This window comes from Crinia signifera, chromosome 4 (assembly GCF_055691185.1).
Source record: "Crinia signifera chromosome 4, ASM5569118v1, whole genome shotgun sequence".
NCBI lineage: Eukaryota > Metazoa > Chordata > Amphibia > Anura > Myobatrachidae > Crinia > Crinia signifera.
Genome location: NC_139220.1, coordinates 317,846,354 through 317,864,683, shown reverse-complemented (window position 1 = coordinate 317,864,683; position 18,330 = coordinate 317,846,354). Strand labels below are relative to the sequence as shown.

General features: G+C 47.0%; 1 protein-coding gene across 3 annotated transcripts in view; it reads right to left on the bottom strand.

The window, feature by feature from the left end:
• Positions 1-265: 265 nt before the first annotated feature.
• LOC146075908 (uncharacterized) overlaps positions 266-18,330 on the bottom strand; it is a 59,663-nt gene continuing 41,598 nt past the window's right edge. Inside the window, exons 2-3 of one of the 3 annotated variants that reach the window (XM_083185594.1) lie at positions 12,328-12,477; positions 266-3,386 (exon numbers count right to left, since the gene is read on the bottom strand). In XM_083185594.1, the coding sequence (XP_083041720.1) occupies positions 2,598-3,215 (618 nt within the window). In that variant the 5' untranslated portion in view covers positions 3,216-3,386; positions 12,328-12,477 and the 3' untranslated portion in view covers positions 266-2,597. Of the gene's footprint in view, positions 3,387-8,848; positions 9,076-12,327; positions 12,478-18,330 lie in introns of those variants that run through there. The other 2 variants (XR_014473657.1, XR_014473656.1) reach the window with 2 other exon arrangements.

The window sequence follows — 18,330 nt, the reverse complement described above, 5'->3', positions numbered from 1 at the left end:
TCCCCTGAGCGGCTGCTCAGGTGGCTTGGGTACCGGAGGAAGCACTGCGTGCAGTGTCGACTGGACCCCTCCAGGATCCCACGTAGCAGGCATTCGTGCCTGTGTCGTTTTGTAGTAAAATAAAATAAAAATAATTAATAATAAAAAAGTAAACTTGGGTCTCCCTAGGATGACCGACTCCTCCGGGCACTTTTTCTAAGACTGAGGTCTGGTGGAGATAGAGGGGGGAGGAGCCAGCCACAATTAAACTTTCTTAAAGTGCCGACTCCTCCAGTACACCAACTCTATCCCACACGTGAAGACTGCAGTGTCCCCTGCTGGCCGAGGGAGAAATAGAGGCTTCATTCTGATCTGCTCAGTAAGATATGAAGCTCACAGCTTACCGAGCAGTTGCTGTGCCGCACCGCCTTATCCCCTCACAACTATGCAAGGGGAAGTGTTATGAACACACCTCCCCTCACATGTGCCCACTGCTGGAGAAATCATTTGATGGACCTGACCATTGAATGATTTCTCCAGGACTCGCAAATATGTCAGTGGGAATGCCCAGCATTTGTAAAGGAACACTGGTCCTTCTCATGTTGGAGTGCTGCCACCACACCCGTCCTCCCCCCGCCCCTGTGTGAGCATCACGGCACAGAAGCCCTGCACAGAGCACAACCATCTGTCCCCCGTGCAAATGCATGGGGGACCGAAAGTATAAGAATAAGAATGAGGACCATATTATGCAGCATAGTGTATTTCTATTATATCCCAGGAGCCCAGGAGGGCCATGCTGCACCTTCCCTCCACCACGGGTGTTTGTCACCGGTTGGCTGATGCCGCGTCCAATTAAAATGCCGCACTGGCTGGTGAGCCAATAAGAGCTTGTATACCGGCAGCTGCTCTGATTGGCTAACGAAGAGATGGGGAACCTTCGGCACTCCAGATGTTGTTGAATTATACATTCCAGCATGCCCTGTAACAGTTTTAGCATGACCAAATAGAGTAGAAGGACAACAGCTGGAGGGCAAAAGGTTCCCCATCCCTGGGCTAATGGTAAACAAGCTCTGAGTGGCTCAAAAGCCAGTGTAGCATTTTAACTGGCGGCTGGCATTCTGCATTGAAAAAACAGGCAGCACAGCAGAGAGAGTCGAGGAGGGGGGGGGGGGGGGGTTTGCTGGCCCTTCCAGAGCCCAGGGCCCTGGACAACAGTACCCACAGCCCGCGTCTGTTGGCAGCCCTGCAATATATTACAGAGCCCAGTACCGGCATCAGCAGAACAGCTGTATATTACAGAGCTCAGTGCCGGCACCAGCAGAACAGCTGTATATTACATAGCTCAGTACCAGCACCAGCAGAACAGCTGTATATTACAGAGCTCAGTACCGGTACCAGCAGAACAGCTGTATATTACAGAGCTCAGTACCGGCACAAGCAGACCAGCTGTATATTACAGAGCTCAGTACCAGCACCAGCAGAAAAGCTGTATATTACAGAGCTCAGTACTGCCACCAGCAGAACAGCTGTATATTACAGAGCTCAGTACCGGCACCAGCAGAACAGCTGTATATTACACATCTCAGTACCGGCACCAGCAGAACAGCTGTATATTACAGAGCATAGTATTGGCACCAGCAGTACAGCTTTATATTACAGAGCTCAGTACTGCCACCAGCAGAACAGCTGTATATTACAGAGCTCAGTACCGGCACATGCAGACCAGCTGTATATTACAGAGCTCAGTACCGGCACCAGCAGAACAGCTGTATATTACAGAACTCAGTACTGCCACCAGCAGAACAGCTGTATATTACAGAGCTCAGTACCGGTGCCAGCAGACCAGCTGTATATTACAGAGCTCAGTACCGGCACCAGCAGAACAGCTGTATATTACAGAGCTCAGTACCGGCACCAACAGAACATCTGTATATTACAGAGCTTAGTTCCGGCACCAGCAGAAGAGCTGTATATTACAGGGCTCAGTACCATCACCAGCAGAAGAGCTGTATATTACAGAGCTCAATACCACTACCAGTAGAATCGATATATTCGCACACACTCCTATTGACGATTTCAAGGGCTGTAATAGACAGCTGATTGTCCTTTAAATTGATCCTTAAATGGATTTGGGGAATTATAAATGTCAGTGGCTTACTCAGAGTATTTATAAATGATTAACCGACCTCAGATCCTTTGAGATTTGAACAGCCGAGAGAAATATTCAGTTGTGCTGTGTATATTCAACAGACAGCTCCAGCACCCCTGTCAGCGGTCGCCGCCTGTTGACAACCCGCTGATGAGATGTTTCAAAGCGGGCGAGCCGTCCGTCTCCGGCAAACAGCGCGGATGGAAGTTTGCTGTACTGCCGGGAATCACAGAAGTCAGAACACAGTGCAAACACTCACCCAGGTTGCGGTGGCTTGAATTACCGGTCAGACGCCGGCTGCTTGTTGAAGATAGCAACACACTGGGGAGGTCACTCTGGAACGGCTTGGAGATTTTTAAGGCAGGTTGAGGTAGATTGTTAAGCGGTTGCTCTGAGTCGGCTACACGGAGTGCCAGCCGGTAAAATCCCTTGACGCGTTTCTCCGCTATGTGGGTAAGCAGCGGTTTCCTCAGAAGGTACCTCTGAGAAGACTCCTCTGATGTTGGACAAGCTCTGACTTATGGAAAAAACATTTGCTGCAGTCAGAACATGTATATGGTTTCTCTCCTGTGTGACTCCTCTGATGTTGGACAAGATGTGACTGCTGGGGAAAACATTTGCTACATTCAGAACATTTATATGGTTTCTCTCCTGTGTGATTCCTCTGATGTCGGACAAGCTCTGACTTCTGGAAAAAACATTTGCTGCATTCCGAACATTTATATGGTTTCTCTCCTGTGTGATTGCTCTGATGTAGGACAAGATGTGACTTCTGGGAAAAACATTTGCTGCATTCAGAACATGTAAATGGTTTCTCTCCTGTGTGACTCCTCAGATGTCGGACAAGATGTGACTTCTGGGGAAAACATTTGCTGCATTCAGAACATTTATATGGCTTCTCTCCTGTGTGACTCCTCTGATGTAGGACAATATTTGACTTATGGGAAAAACATTTGCTGCATTCAGAACAGTTATATGGTTTCTCTCCTGTGTGACTCCTCAGATGTATGAGAAGCTGTGATTTATATGTAAAGCCTTTGTCACACTCAGAGCACACATGTGGTCTCTCCCCTGTGAGACTCATCATGTACGAGATAAGAAAAATTAATTGTTGAATGTTTCTTCTATCCACAAAATAAAGTCACTTTAATCCTCCAGGTGTAAGAAGAAATTATGACTTTGGTTGGCTGGATCAGAGAACAACGTCCCCTTGAGCAAGATTTGGACTCAAAATATAAGAAGATGTTGTACAATCGTCCTGTAAGACAGGTAAAATGTAAAAGGTTAACATACTGTAGTACAAGTGTGATGTCAGGGTTATATTGTGTAAGGAACATTTCTATATAGAACACATATCAGTCGTGGGCCATTGTTTTATATTTCTGTATGTTGCCAAATGGCTGGGACTATTTGCTGTCAGATGCACAGCACAGATCTCGCTACCTTACTACAGCAGATGCCAGTTAGGAGTGTGCACCCGGACATTTTATGGGTTTAGTGCTTTGGCTCTGGATTGGTTTTAACAGAGATAGAAAAAATACTGATCCCTCAGTGTTATTGCAATAACTCAGCCCAGGGTAACACAAAAATAAGCCTTAACCAAAAAAGCTCAATTTGAAATGTGAAACAGAGAAAAATGGTGACACCCACTGGCGAAGAATTACATAACATGAATAAACTTACACAATATCAATTTTCAGATATTTTGGTCTCTAAATTTGATTGATATATCCCTCTAAAAATAGAGCTCAAAGAAAGATACATAGGGCAACATTGTAACCATAAATGGATAATTATTTAATTTCAATGATCCACTCACAAAGTTTAAAGAAATTTGCGCATATCAAAGTAGGGATTCCTCCCACCAATCAATGGAACTTCCTCCTTTAGTCCTAGGGCTCAATAGAAGTAAAGTGCAAATAAGTTTGGTTTAAAAACGAATGTACATTTATTCAAACAACCCCTTCAATAAGGGTACTGGACACAAACTGGTACAGATAACACCGCTCCCAACATTCAAGCAGCTCCCGGTTCCTCCGTCCAAGGGTCCGATCGATAGTGGCGATATGCTTAAGCGCGCTTTCGGGCAAAGATATACCCTTCATCAGAAGCGTATTCATCTCCACCGAGCGGGGCCTTTTTAAACCCCCTTCAATTACATTTCACAGGTGTTCCGGCTGGTGTTTTCACCGCCGGAAGTGACGTATCGTATTATGCTGTGTTCCGGCTTTGTGTGTTCCCCGCCGGAAGTAGGAAATCATCGGTGAACCGCATCAAGTTATCCATCTGGAACGCACATCCATTTTGGAGTCCTTATCCTTTTATGACGGACGGGTCCATTGATAAAAATACTCCAAATATATGTATTTCATAAGTCCACATATTAAGCGTCCAATTAGGGAACCCAAAATACAATTAGAAGTATATTAAAATGCTGAATAAATAAAATAATTATATATAAAAAATCATTGCACACATAAGTGTCACGTTCTTTGAAGCACCAGCTGGAGTGTAACGGAGGCTGGGTGCTTTAATGTAAGGTTGTTGCATCAACGACAGAAGAAGTGAAGCAATAGGATAAAATGAAAACCGGTTAAATAAATATACTGTAATACAAGTTGATACTGGTGGCACAAATATATACTGTAGGTTATGCAATAGTAAAAAGTCAATAGTCCAATACATCATTGTAGAATAAGATGATGCTTGGTACTTGAAAGAATATTGGAGTGTTTGAAGAATTGAAAAATAACTGAAGAATTGGAGGTTTGATTAGGTAATTCAATAATTGGTTGAAGGATTGGATGTTTGATTGAAGAATTAACTGGAAGATTGGATGGAAGGTTGGATGATTGGATGAATAAAGAATAACAATGAAGAAGTTTGTCCTTGCTGGATTGGATCGTGGCTGCAATCAGAGGTGACCAAGGATAATAACCGTCGGGATAGATAAGTAAGATATTACCCCTTTGGGGGCTAACCTTACTTGGTCCGCATTGGCGACAGTGGAGTCCGTGGTGCACAAGAAGCAGTGAGACGATCAGTAGGAGAATACTTCACTTGAACACACAAGGATTGTAGCAGGAAACTACAGAGCCAGACCGGAGCAATGATGCTTAGGCATAGACATCATTGTACTGACTTCCGGTCTAACCCGGCCAGTCAGTACTTAACAGGTGAACTGTGCGGCTATTGGTCAGTCTATTGACAGGAGAGGCGGAGCCGCACAGGACAGGCTAAGGTAACCGGAAAGATGGCGGCCGCCAGAGGGGAGACAGGTTTCAGCCGGCAATGAGTGTGCACAGCTGCGCAATAGCCGGCATTCAGACACAGGCCTAACCAGGCACAAACACACATGGCGGTCTGGTCTCATGCCGCTCATGCCCTAGCATGGCACCCAAGCACACAGCACCACTGTCACCATGAGGTGACAGCGCGGGCACATGTACCCCACCAGGACCAGGGACACAAGCGGAGGTGAGCGCCATAGCATTAGACATGCGGTTCGATAACCTAGGGCTGGGCACAGCACAGGGGATTTGGGTGAGAGCCATGGTGGATGTGACAATAAGGAAGAGAGGAATAAAGTGATATTTTATTATAGATCCATTTAAATTATTTAAAGCACTGTCACTTTATTCCTCTCTTCCTTATGTGAGCAATGATTTTTTATATATAATTATTTTATTTATTCAGCGTTTTAATATACTTCTTATTGTATTTTGGGTACCCTAATTGGACGCTTAATATGTGGACTCATGAAATACATATATATGGAGTATTTTTATCAATGGACCCATCATAAAAGGATAAGGGCTCCCAAAATGGATGTGCGTTCCAGATGGATAACTTGATGCGGTTCACCGATGATTTCCTACTTCCGGCGGGGAACACACAAAGCCGGAACACCGCATAAAATACTTTGTGACACGCAAAGTATATCTTTGCGATGCGTCACTTCCGGCGGTGAAAACACCAGCCAGAACACGTGTGAAATGTAATTGAAGGGGGTTTAAAAAGGCCCCGCTCGGTGGTGACGAATACGCTTCTGAGGAAGGGCATATCTTTGGCTTAAGTATATTGCCACTATCGATCGGACCCTTGGACGGAGGAACCGGGAGCCCCTTGAATGTTGGGAGTGGTGTTATCTGTACCAGTTTGTGTCCAGTACCCTTATTGAAGGGCTGAGAATTCCTGTATCATGTGAGTTGTTTGAATAAATGTACATTCGTTTTTAACCAAACTTATTTGCACTGTATCCACTTCTATTGAGCCCTAGGACTAAAGGAGGAAGTTCCATTGATTGGTGGGAGGAATCCCTACTTTGATATGCGCAAATTTCTTTCAACTTTGTGAGTGGATCATTGAAATTAAATAATTATCCATTTATGGTTACAATGTTGCACTATGTATCTTTTCTTTGAGCTCTATTTTTAGAGGGATATATCAATCGAATTTAGAGACCCAAATATATGAAAATTGATATTGTGTAAGTTTATTCATGTTATGTAATTCTTCGCCAGTGGGTGTCACCATTTTTCTCTGTTTCTGGATTGGTTTTGCCAAAACCACCCTCCCAGGTTTTTTGTTTTGGTTTGGGATCTTTTTTTTTTAATAATAGAAACATAAAAAATTACAGAATGTTTTTTGTTCCTACAGTATTACAACAATGACATTCATTTCCACTCATTTCCCGTCTATTCTGAACACCTCTCAACTCACACCATTGCTTTTTAGGCCAAAATGTATCAAAGTAGCTGGATGACCAACAAAAGCCCAGGACACACGGGGCGACGCTGCCTCCATGCTGAGTGAGGAGCTAAAGCACAGATCGCTCAGCACACATGGCGGGACACAAGCGATGCACCTGTGATGTGTGCTGAGCAATCTGTGCATGTAATGTAGGATAAGCAGGATAGACAGTGCATGCATCACCATCGCTATACGGTGTACACACGGGGCGACGCTGCCTCCATGCTGAGTGAGGTGCTAAAGCACAGATCGCTCAGCACACATGGCGGCACACAAGCGATGCACCTGTGATGTGTGCTGAGCAATCTGTGCATCTAATGTAGGATAAGCAGGATAAACAGTGCATGCATCACCATCGCTATAGGGTGTACACACAGGGCGATGCTGCCTCCATGCTGAGTGAGGTGCTAAAGCACAGATCGCTCAGCACACATGGCGGCACACAAGCGATGCACCTGTGATGTGTGCTGAGCAATCTGTGCATCTAATGTAGGATAAGCAGGATAGACAGTGCATGCATCACCATCGCTATACGGTGTACACACAGGGCGACGCTGCCTCCATGCTGAGTGAGGTGCTAAAGCACAGATCGCTCAGCACACATGGCGGCACACAAGCAATGCACCCGTGATGTGTGCTGAGCAATCTGTGCATCTACTGTAGGATAAGCAGGATAGACAGTGCATGCATCACCATCGCTATACGGTGTACACACAGGGCGACGCTGCCTCCATGCTGAGTGAGGTGCTAAAGCACAGATCACTCAGCACACATGGCGACACACAACCGATTCACCCGCGATGTATGCTGAGCAATCTGTATATCTAATGTAGGATAAGCAGGACAGACAGTGCATGCATCACCATCGCTATACGGTGTACACACGGGGCGACGCTGCCTCCATGCTGAGTGAGGTGCTAAAGCACAGATCGCTCAGCACACATGGCGGCACACAAGCGATGCACCTGTGATGTGTGCTGAGCAATCTGTGCATCTAATGTAGGATAAGCAGGATAAACAGTGCATGCATCACCATCGCTATAGGGTGTACACACAGGGCGATGCTGCCTCCATGCTGAGTGAGGTGCTAAAGCACAGATCGCTCAGCACACATGGCGGCACACAAGCGATGCACCTGTGATGTGTGCTGAGCAATCTGTGCATCTAATGTAGGATAAGCAGGATAGACAGTGCATGCATCACCATCGCTATACGGTGTACACACAGGGCGACGCTGCCTCCATGCTGAGTGAGGTGCTAAAGCACAGATCGCTCAGCACACATGGCGGCACACAAGCGATGCACCCGTGATGTGTGCTGAGCAATCTGTGCATATAATGTAGGATAGGCAGGATAGACAGTGCATGCATCACCATCACTATAGTGTGTACACGCGGGGCGATGCTGTCTCCATGCTGAGTGAGGTGCTAAAGCATAGATCGCTTAGCACCAACAGGACCATGCATCACCATCACTATACGGTGTACACACAAAGTAATCCGTGCTTTATTTCTAGGTGATCTGGCACTTGCAACATCCAAGAGTGGCACTGCTGTGGCAGACAGGATGGCAGTTTAATAAACTGCCAAAAAATGCTCCAAGGAGCATATAATGCAAAGAAAAGAGGTGCAAGATGGAGCTGTCCTTGGTCCCTTCCACCAGCCCTTATGTTGTATAAACAGGACACGCACCCTTTAACAAACCAATCATTTCAGCAACAGGTGGTCTCCCAGGAAAAGCTCATCAAGTTCTCCGAATCATAGCAATCTACAATCATCTAATTTCCATATTTGATGACTTTTCACATTATGGCCCTTATTCTGATTGAGTCGGACAGCTGCGTGTGCGGACGGACGGCTGATGTTTTGTGTTTGCGCTGAGGCGTTTCTGCACATGTGCGAAGCCTCGCACATCCAAACATGGCGAGAATTCCATGCAGAAAACGATTGTGTGGAACCATTCGAAGGGCTGTTTGGGGTCATTACCATATGCGTACGCCCCGCGTTTCATGGGCTTTCCCATGAAAACGCTGGGCGTATGTATGTTAATCCGGCTGTGATGCACATGTGGGGGGTGGACAGCTGACATAGCCGGTTGTCAGCTGCCCGCCCATATCCCGGCTTTCACAGGTGGGGCTAAGAACACTTGGTGCCCGTCCGAAATACGCATCCATCCGATTCAACCAGAATAAGGCCCTATGAGAAGAGGCAAGAGGTAGAGGAAAGTGTCAAGAAGTTGAGTAAAAATGAGAGAGGCACATGCAGTCAGAGACAACACACAGGGCGTCACCTCCACTCCTATCTTGGTATGGGAAAAAAAGGACTTTACACAAGCAAATGTATAATTACTACATTACTGGACAAACTGAAAAACTGGGGTCCAAACCCTCCAACTTTGTACCCCATTCTCCATTTATAGGGATTATGATAATCTTGGATTTATATAAATAAATAATGGCTCAAAATTGGATATTTTCCCCTCCACGGAGTCTGGAGACTTATTTTGTGAAAATCTCTCTTTTTTTTATTACACTTTTATTGACATATTTTGTGTCAGATGCCTTATATTAATAAGTTACGCGCATGTGATCAAACCTTTGTGTCTTGTTTATTTATATTTTATTCAACTGTGGCTACAATGATTGGTTTGTTTGGGCCCCCACAAAACAAGCTGCCAATGACACAAAGTGGAAAGGAAAGACTAAGGCCTTGGCCTGTATATGACTGGTGCTTCTGTGTCGCTCATAATGAAGATGAAAGCCATCCCTGTAAAAGAATGCCTGAGGGACAAGTCAGATGCGATTTACCCAGAACTTCCCCCGGCAGCTTCCCTGGAGTGCTACATGTGATTTGGCACTTGATGTGCCATTGATCCCATGAGATATATCTGACCATATTGCATGTACATAGGTCTATCTGATGGAATGGTCCTAGGGGATGGCATGAGTGCTAGGAGGGGGGTGGCCAAAACAGTGAAATAAAAACAAGGAGCCATTTTAAAACCTCTGCACAGTCTGCTCTGTGATTACTGAGGCTGTTTTTTCTGAACAAACTGCTTTATCCTTTTCTGTGATGGCTTCTTATCACTATCACCTTCTGCAAGTCTACGGCTTTCTGGCGTTGAGATGTGAGAGGAATCAGCAATGGAAGAGGGTGAGGTCCTGCTGGAACTAGGAGTGGCTGCTGAAGAGGGACTCGCTCTCTCACATGTCGCTACAGACCCAGATAAGGGAGAACAACCCAGAGGACTACCGCAATTACTTGCACATGGATGACGCTACCTTCCAGGCATTGCTGGGCCTGGTGACTCCCTACATTGAGAGGCTAGATACCAGCCTGCAGAGGGCCATCCCTGCTGAGGAGAGGCTTGAGGCTACCCTGAGGTTCCTGGTTACAGGGTGGTCACTGGAGGATCTGAAGTTCGGGTCTTCATCTCTGCACAGGCACTGGGGCGTATCATCCCAGAGATGTGCAAAGCTATAGTAGATGTGCTGCAGAACCAGTTGTTAAAGGTAAATAAATACACACCTCACATGTTTTGTGAACTGTTACAACTGTTTTATATACAGATGGAGCAGCGGTTATTCATCTGGATGGGGCTCCATAGCTTTCTGTCTCGGCGCGACATTTGCAGAGAATGGGACACGCGTGAGTGTGACATGCTTGCGTACTCCATTTGTAGCAATGGGATGCATGATTATGTAAGACATGCTATGCTGTTACCATATGCTATGCCATATACACACACAGCCCAGGACAGACACCACTATACCATGCCATATACACACATAGCCCAGTACATATACTACTACACCATGTCATATATACACACAGCCCAGTACATACACTACTACACCATGCCATATATACACACACAGCCCAGTACAGACACTACTACACCATGCCATATATACACACAGCCCAGTACAGACACTACTACACCATGCCATATATACACACAGCCCAGTACAGACACTACTACACCATGCCATATATACACACAGCCCAGTACAGACACTACTACACCATGCCATATATACACACAGCCCAGTACAGACACTACTACACCATGCCATATATACACACAGCCCAGTACAGACACTACTACACCATGCCATATATACACACAGCCCAGTACAGACACTACTACACCATGCCATATACACACACAGCCCAGGACAGACACCACTACACCATGCCATATACACACATAGCCCAGTACATATACTACTACACCATGCCATATATACACACACACAGCCCAGTACAGACACTACTACACCATGCCATATATACACACAGCCCAGTACAGACACTACTACACCATGCTACTGTATATACACACACAGCCCAGTACATACACTACTACACCATGCCATATATACACACACACAGCCCAGTACAGACATTATTACACCATGTCATATATACACACAGCCCAGTACAGACACTACTACACCATGCCATATATACACACAGCCCAGTACAGACACTACTACACCATGCCATATATACACACAGCCCAGTACAGACACTACTACACCATGCCATATATACACACACACAGCCCAGTACAGACACTATTACACCATGCCATATATACACACAGCCCAGTGCAGAAACTACTACACCATGCCATATATACACACACAGCCCAGTACATGCACTACTACACCATGCCATATACACACACAGCCCAGTACATGCACTATTACACCATGCTATATGTACAAACACACAGCCCAGTACAGACACTATTACACCATGCCATATATACACACACAGCCCAGTACAGACACTACTACACCATGCCATATATACACACAGCCCAGTACAGACACTACTACACCATGCCATATATACACAGCCCAGCCCAGTACAGACACTACTACACCATGCTACTGTATATACACACACAGCCCAGTACAGACACTACTACACCATGCCATATATACACACAGCCCAGTACAGACACTACTACACCATGCCATATATACACACAGCCCAGTACAGACACTACTACACCATGCCATATACACACACACACACACACAGCCCAGTACAGACACTATTACACCATGCCATATATACACACAGCCCAGTGCAGAAACTACTACACCATGCCATATATACACACACAGCCCAGTACATGCACTACTACACCATGCCATATACACACACAGCCCAGTACATGCACTATTACACCATGCTATATGTACAAACACACAGCCCAGTACAGACACTATTACACCATGCCATATATACACACACAGCCCAGTACAGACATTACTACACCATGCCATATATACACACACAGCCCAGTACAGACACTAATACACCATGCCATTTCCCTCAGGACCTAAGGCAGTTCCCATACAGTGTAATGTGATTGGTGAGTGCAGGGTGCAGAGATCACACAGGAAATACAATAATACACAGATTATATACCTCAGCCTGTGATGTGTGTATTCGGAATGGAGTCCGGCCAGCTCCGTCTGCAGACACCAGGGGGACTTCCTTGTCACGTGACACCACCTCTCTGACGTCATCCTGTAGTCATCTCTGTACTACAACTACGGGTGCCCAGATGTTCCAAAACTGTAATAACATCACAGAGCACAGCAAGCCATAAACCAGTGTAGCAGCATTACAGATAGGACAAAAGCTAAAGTATTCTAACTAGTGCAATGTGACAAATATTACATTTACTGACACAATGAGATTTCAATAAAGAAAATTTTATATATAAAAAATATATATATATATATATATATATATATAAAATTTTCTTTATTTAAATCTCCTTGTGTCTGTAAATGTGTTGTGTCATACTGCACTAGGTAGTGTATATCATACCTCCCAACTTCTGATTAAACGAAATAGGGACACTCAGCGTCCGAAAAGGGGGCGGTGCGTATGCAAATGAGGGTGCGGCTTATGCTAATTAGCCGCGACCTCATTTTCATACGAGAATAGACGCTGTATGAAACACAGCACAGCGTCTTTTCTATTAGATTGGGGGGTCTCCCAACTGCCACCCCCCGCAGCGGGACAATGCCTGCCGCGGGTGGGACAGCGGGACAGGACCCGAAATCGGGACTGTCCCGCTGTAATAGTGACAGTTGGGAGGCATGGTATATATATACTGATGATGGGGCATGGCGGCACTCGACAAGAGATGATTTTATCACAGAAAGTTTTCCGCACTATTACGTTTTCAATGTTCACTGTGTCATTATTGCATATTTTGTTGTAGGTTACCACAGCAACCAGGATTTCCTGGATTGGCTGTGGTGGTCAGGTGTCACGGCTCCCTCCAAGCTGCCCGACATGCGCCGAGCGGGATGGCGTCATCAGCAGGCGCCCCAGGCCGGGAAGCATGAACGGAACCTAGAGGGATACTATGTAGGTAAGCTTGTTACATGTTTGTATTGTTCTCTGTATTTTTTGCCTTGATAAAAAAAGCAGATGGTTACCATAGCCTGAGGGCTGGGTATTCATTCATCTCTTGTAGAGTGCCGCCATCCACCATCGTCAGTACATGTTGGGGACCACGCCAGTGGATCCTCATTTTGGAGGGCACCGATTTATTGTTGTTTTATTATGCTGGTTTGGTTGTGCCACCTCAGCCAGACGCACGCTATATATATATATATATATATTATATATATATATATATAAAATATACACGGGCTTGCCTACCCTCCCGGCTTTGCAGGAGCCTTCTGCTGCCCCACAAACCCCCCTTTCTCCCCTGTTTTTGGGACCCCTCCACAGAATTTTAGAGTGCGCATGTGCTCCTCTGGGAAATGGAGGGGTTGGGGTTCACAGCCAGCCACCGCGCCGCAGGGTTCTGCAATGGCTGAGCTGCTGTAGTGCTGCCGCTGATAGGAAATCATGTGCTGTGTGACTGCCAAGCAGAGGCGTAGGGAGGGTGGAGCCGGCGGAGCACGAGCTCCAGGCGCAGAGACATCAAATGGTGCCGGAGCCGTGCAGCCCGCTCCCTCCCTGCACTTCCCGACACCACTCACTAAAGCCACAGCGCGGGCAGCGCTGGCCGACTCTCCACCCCCCCTCACCTATGAGTGCAGCGGCAGCGCTGCCCGACGCCATTCAGTGAAGCCACATAGCCGCCCATCACCCCCCTTCTCACTCGCGCGGGCAGAAAACACAGCCCCGGGAGCTGCGTCTTGTTGCATTGATTGAGTAACAGGTTGCTGCTGGGCTGGCTGGAGGTAGGGGGTGCTGTTTACAGAGGCAGCCTGTATTTACTGTATAGTTCCTCCCAGGCAGTGCTCACTGCTCACTGATCCGTGGCTGTGCTCTGTGAGAGAGCAAGCAAGCCAGGAGAGGGGAGAAACAGCTGCCTGTACTTTTATCTGACCAAGGCCAGGATGGTTTATGCTGGGGGGAGCCAGGGGTTGGTCCTGATGTTTGTTTGAGGGTGGAGGGTGTATGCTATGTTTACATATTGTGCATGTGTATGTATGGTACAGTATGTGTGTATGTATGGTATGTGTGTGTACATGATGTGTGTGTTTTCCTGATGTATGTACTATATGCATGCATGTGTCTTTTGTGTACATGTGTGTGTATGTATGCTATGTGTGTACATAATGTATGTGTGTACATTATGTGTATGTAAGGTATGTGTGTACATGATGTATGTATGCTATATGTGTGTTTGTGTGTGTAAATAATGGATGGTATGTGTGTAGGTATGTATCATGTGTGTGTATGTAGGTTATGTATGTGTATGTACATGGTGTGTGTGTGTATGTATGTATTATGTATGTATGTGTACATAATGTGTGTATGCTATGTGTGTGTACATGATGTGTGTATCTATGGTATGTGTTTGTTTGTGGGTATTTGTGTATCTATAGTTATTTGCATGTACAGAAACCCACCCATGAAAACCCTGCGTTTGCCCCTGCTCCTAGGAGTGCAGCGGCAGCGCTGCCCGACCCCACTCAGTGAAGCCACAGCGTGGGCAGCTCTGCTAAGAGTGCAGCCGCAGCGCATCCACAGTGCGGGCAGCGCTGCCTGACACCCCCCCCCCCGTCCTGAACAGAGCAGCGGATCCTCCCAGTCAAGCGGCGGGCTGGCACTGGAGAGCAGGGGATAATGAGGCAAGTGGACGGACCAGTAGCTGAGCAGTGGCTGGTGCTGAGGACCAGGAGACCCACAGATGCTGGTGAGAAGACTTGCCTCCCATACTCTGTTCCCCTGTCACTTCATCCCAATTATCTCACTCCCTCTTGCCCCTTATCACAGCCCCTCCATCACCTCACCCTCTCTATTGCCCCCTGTTGTCTCACCCCCTCTCAAGTAACCCCTGGTCACCTCACCCCCCCCCCCATCCCCCATCACCTCACCCCTTTACCCAACCAAGCATCTCACCCTCCCTATCACTCCCCTGTTGCCTCACCCCCTCTCACCTAACCCCCTTTCACCTCTTCTTCATCACCTTACTTATTCGCCCCCTGGCACCTCACCCTGTTCTCACCTCTCCCCCACACCATCTTTCCTCTTTTTCGCTCTCTTCCCATCCCCTTTTCTCTCTCCTGTTCTCCCACCCACTCAGTCACCCTCTCTCTTCCCTGCTGCCCCCCCTACACAGCTGTCTCCTCTCTCCTTACTCTCTCCGACCTGCCACCTCTCTTTCTCTCAACCCTCACTCACCAACCCACACCCCATCTGTGGCTTTATGTGTAACGGGTATAATAAAGTTTGCTAAATTGTGCAATGGGCATTATGGTGTGTGGTATATTGTTAGGCTGCGCCCCCCCAAGAGCCCCGCCTACTACAAATCGGGGGGGGGGGGCATAAAACATGCCTTTGCTCCGGGCACCGTGCTACACCACTGCTGCCAAGGCATCGGAAGGAGCAGAGCTGACAGCCAGAGCTCTGCTGCTTCCCGGAGGCTGGCCCCGCCCACCACACTGTCTGAGCTCCGTGAGGCCAGCACTCCCTGCTCTTCCTGCTACTGAAGTTCTGACTCTGGGCCTGTGGTGAGCTGCCTCCCCCACCACACTACTGGGTCCCTGCACCTTCCAGCTTGGAGAAACACAGCCAGGTGAGTGCTGTGTATACTGGGGGAGTGGGGTTTTATATAATGTGGGGGTGGGGGTGTATATAATGTGGGAGTGCGGTGTGTATATAATGTGGGGGAGTGGGGTGTGTATATAATGTGGGGGAGTGGGGGTGTATATAATGTGGGAGTGGGGGGTCTATAGAATGTCGGGGTGGGGGGTGTATATATAGATATAGATATATAGAGATAAAGATATAGATTATATATATATATCTTATATATTTGGCAACATCTGTCACTCAAAATGTGTGAGTGTGTCTATAACGCTGGGTGGAGCCTCTGACTCCGCCCATACACACTCACATAGTGACTGAGAACCAGCCCAGTGAGTCCACAGTGCCAGACACCCTCTGACTCCCCATGCTGCCCAGCAGAGACACTGCTACTCCACAGCCACCAGGTGAGCGCCCCCCCCGCGATTCGCGGCACCCTCCGCGACCTCTCACGATTCGCGGCACCCCCCGCGACCCCCCCCCCCGCGTTTGAGGAAAAAACTTGCGATTCGCGGCGTCCCTTCCACGATTCGCGTCACCCCCCCCGCGCGATTCGCGCCAATCCCCCCCCCTGCGACTCCCCCTCCCGCTATTTGCGGCACCACCACCCCCCGCACCCCCCCTTCCCGCGATTCGCGGCACTTCCCCTGCGACACACCCCTCCCGCGATTCGTGGACCATCCGCCCCGCGACCCCCCCTCCCGCAATTCACACCACACATCCCCCCCCCGGCCCCCCTCCCACGATTTGCAGCACCCCCCGCTAACACACCCCTATCACTACCCAGCTTCCTGCTCTCCTGAACCGTAACTTCCACCACTGGCGAGTCACTGACGCTGTGTTGCCCACATACCCCTATCATGCCTCATAGCCCAGCCTCCTGCTCTCATGCACCCTAACTCCCACCCAGTAGGAGGAGACTCTGACTCAGGGACATGGTTCTATACTCCTGTGCTGCCATGCTGGACCCTCACCCACTGGCAGAAGCTGCACAGTCCCCCACCCTCCTCTTTAGTCCCCCTTATGCCCACACACCCCTATCACTACCCAGCCTCCTGTTTTCCTGTGTCGTAACCTCCGCCAGTGGGGAGCCGCTGACTCAAAACACCCTACTATACTGTTGGGTTTCATAGTGTGGGAGTGGTTCTCTAAAAGTAAAAAGTAGGACAATAACACATTTTAAGAGGGTTATGTGAGTCCTATATTTATTCCTGATTGAGGCTTGGAGGGAAAAATGTGAATTTTTAAACTGAAGAAGGAGGAGAGAGGCACACAACATTTTTATATTGATTATCTGACTGTTATATTAGGATAAATCTGGGAGATGTAGGGGAGAGGATAGGTCCCCTAATGTATAGTATAGTATTATGATCATTATTTTGTAACAAACATATTCTATGTTGTTGTTGGAACAGTCTTAGACTCATAGAAAGAAAGAGAATTGGTTGTATTCATTCATCCCAAAAGGTTCTGTACTGTTCATCAAAAAGATCCATCTTGATTCCCTTTTGAGTAGTTCGTTCATTAGGTCTCCTCCTCTGATACCCAACTGGACCCTTTCCAGACCATGGATTTGAAGTCCTTTGGGGTCGCTGTTATGCATTCTATAAAAGTGTCTAGAGACACTAGTTAGGGTTTTGAAGTTGTTACGATCCTTCTCTGCATTTTTAATGCCCCTGATGTGCTCCATCAGTCTCGTTCTCATTTGTCGGCTGGTAAGTCCTACATATTTCATTCCACACGGGCATTAAATGCAATATATCACCCCTGTGGTTTTGCAGTTTATGAAGTCAAATATTTTGTGTATATTCCCAAATCTGTCTTTCACCTCTTTCGTTTGTGTGACATATTTGCACGTGTTGCAATCATCACATTTATAGCATCCCTGATGTTTCTTTTCTTTGTGCTTGTGCGAAGTGACTGTGCAACAGAATGTCTTTCAGGCTGGGAGATTTTCTCCAACTTGTCTGCACTTGATTGCCTAATATCTCCTTTAGATTGTAATCTGTAGTCAGGACATCCCAGTGTTTCTGTAAAATATTTTGAATTTCTTTCCATTCTTGACAGAATGTGCCCACGAATCTCACTTTATCATAGTTTTTCTTACTTTTTTTTAGGAGATATGAGGGTCTCCCTATTTTGTTGGTAAGCTGTTCTGTATCCTTTTTTGATAAGTTTTTGACTATAGCCTCTTGCTTTTAGTCTGTCTGTGAGTTCTTCTGATCTTTTTTGAAAGAATGCCGTTTCTGAGCAATTCCTTCTAGTTCGTAGAAATTCCCCCTTTGGTACTCCCCTAATAGTGGCAGGTAAATGTAGCATAACAGCGACCCCAAAGGACTTCAAATCCATGGACTGGAAAGG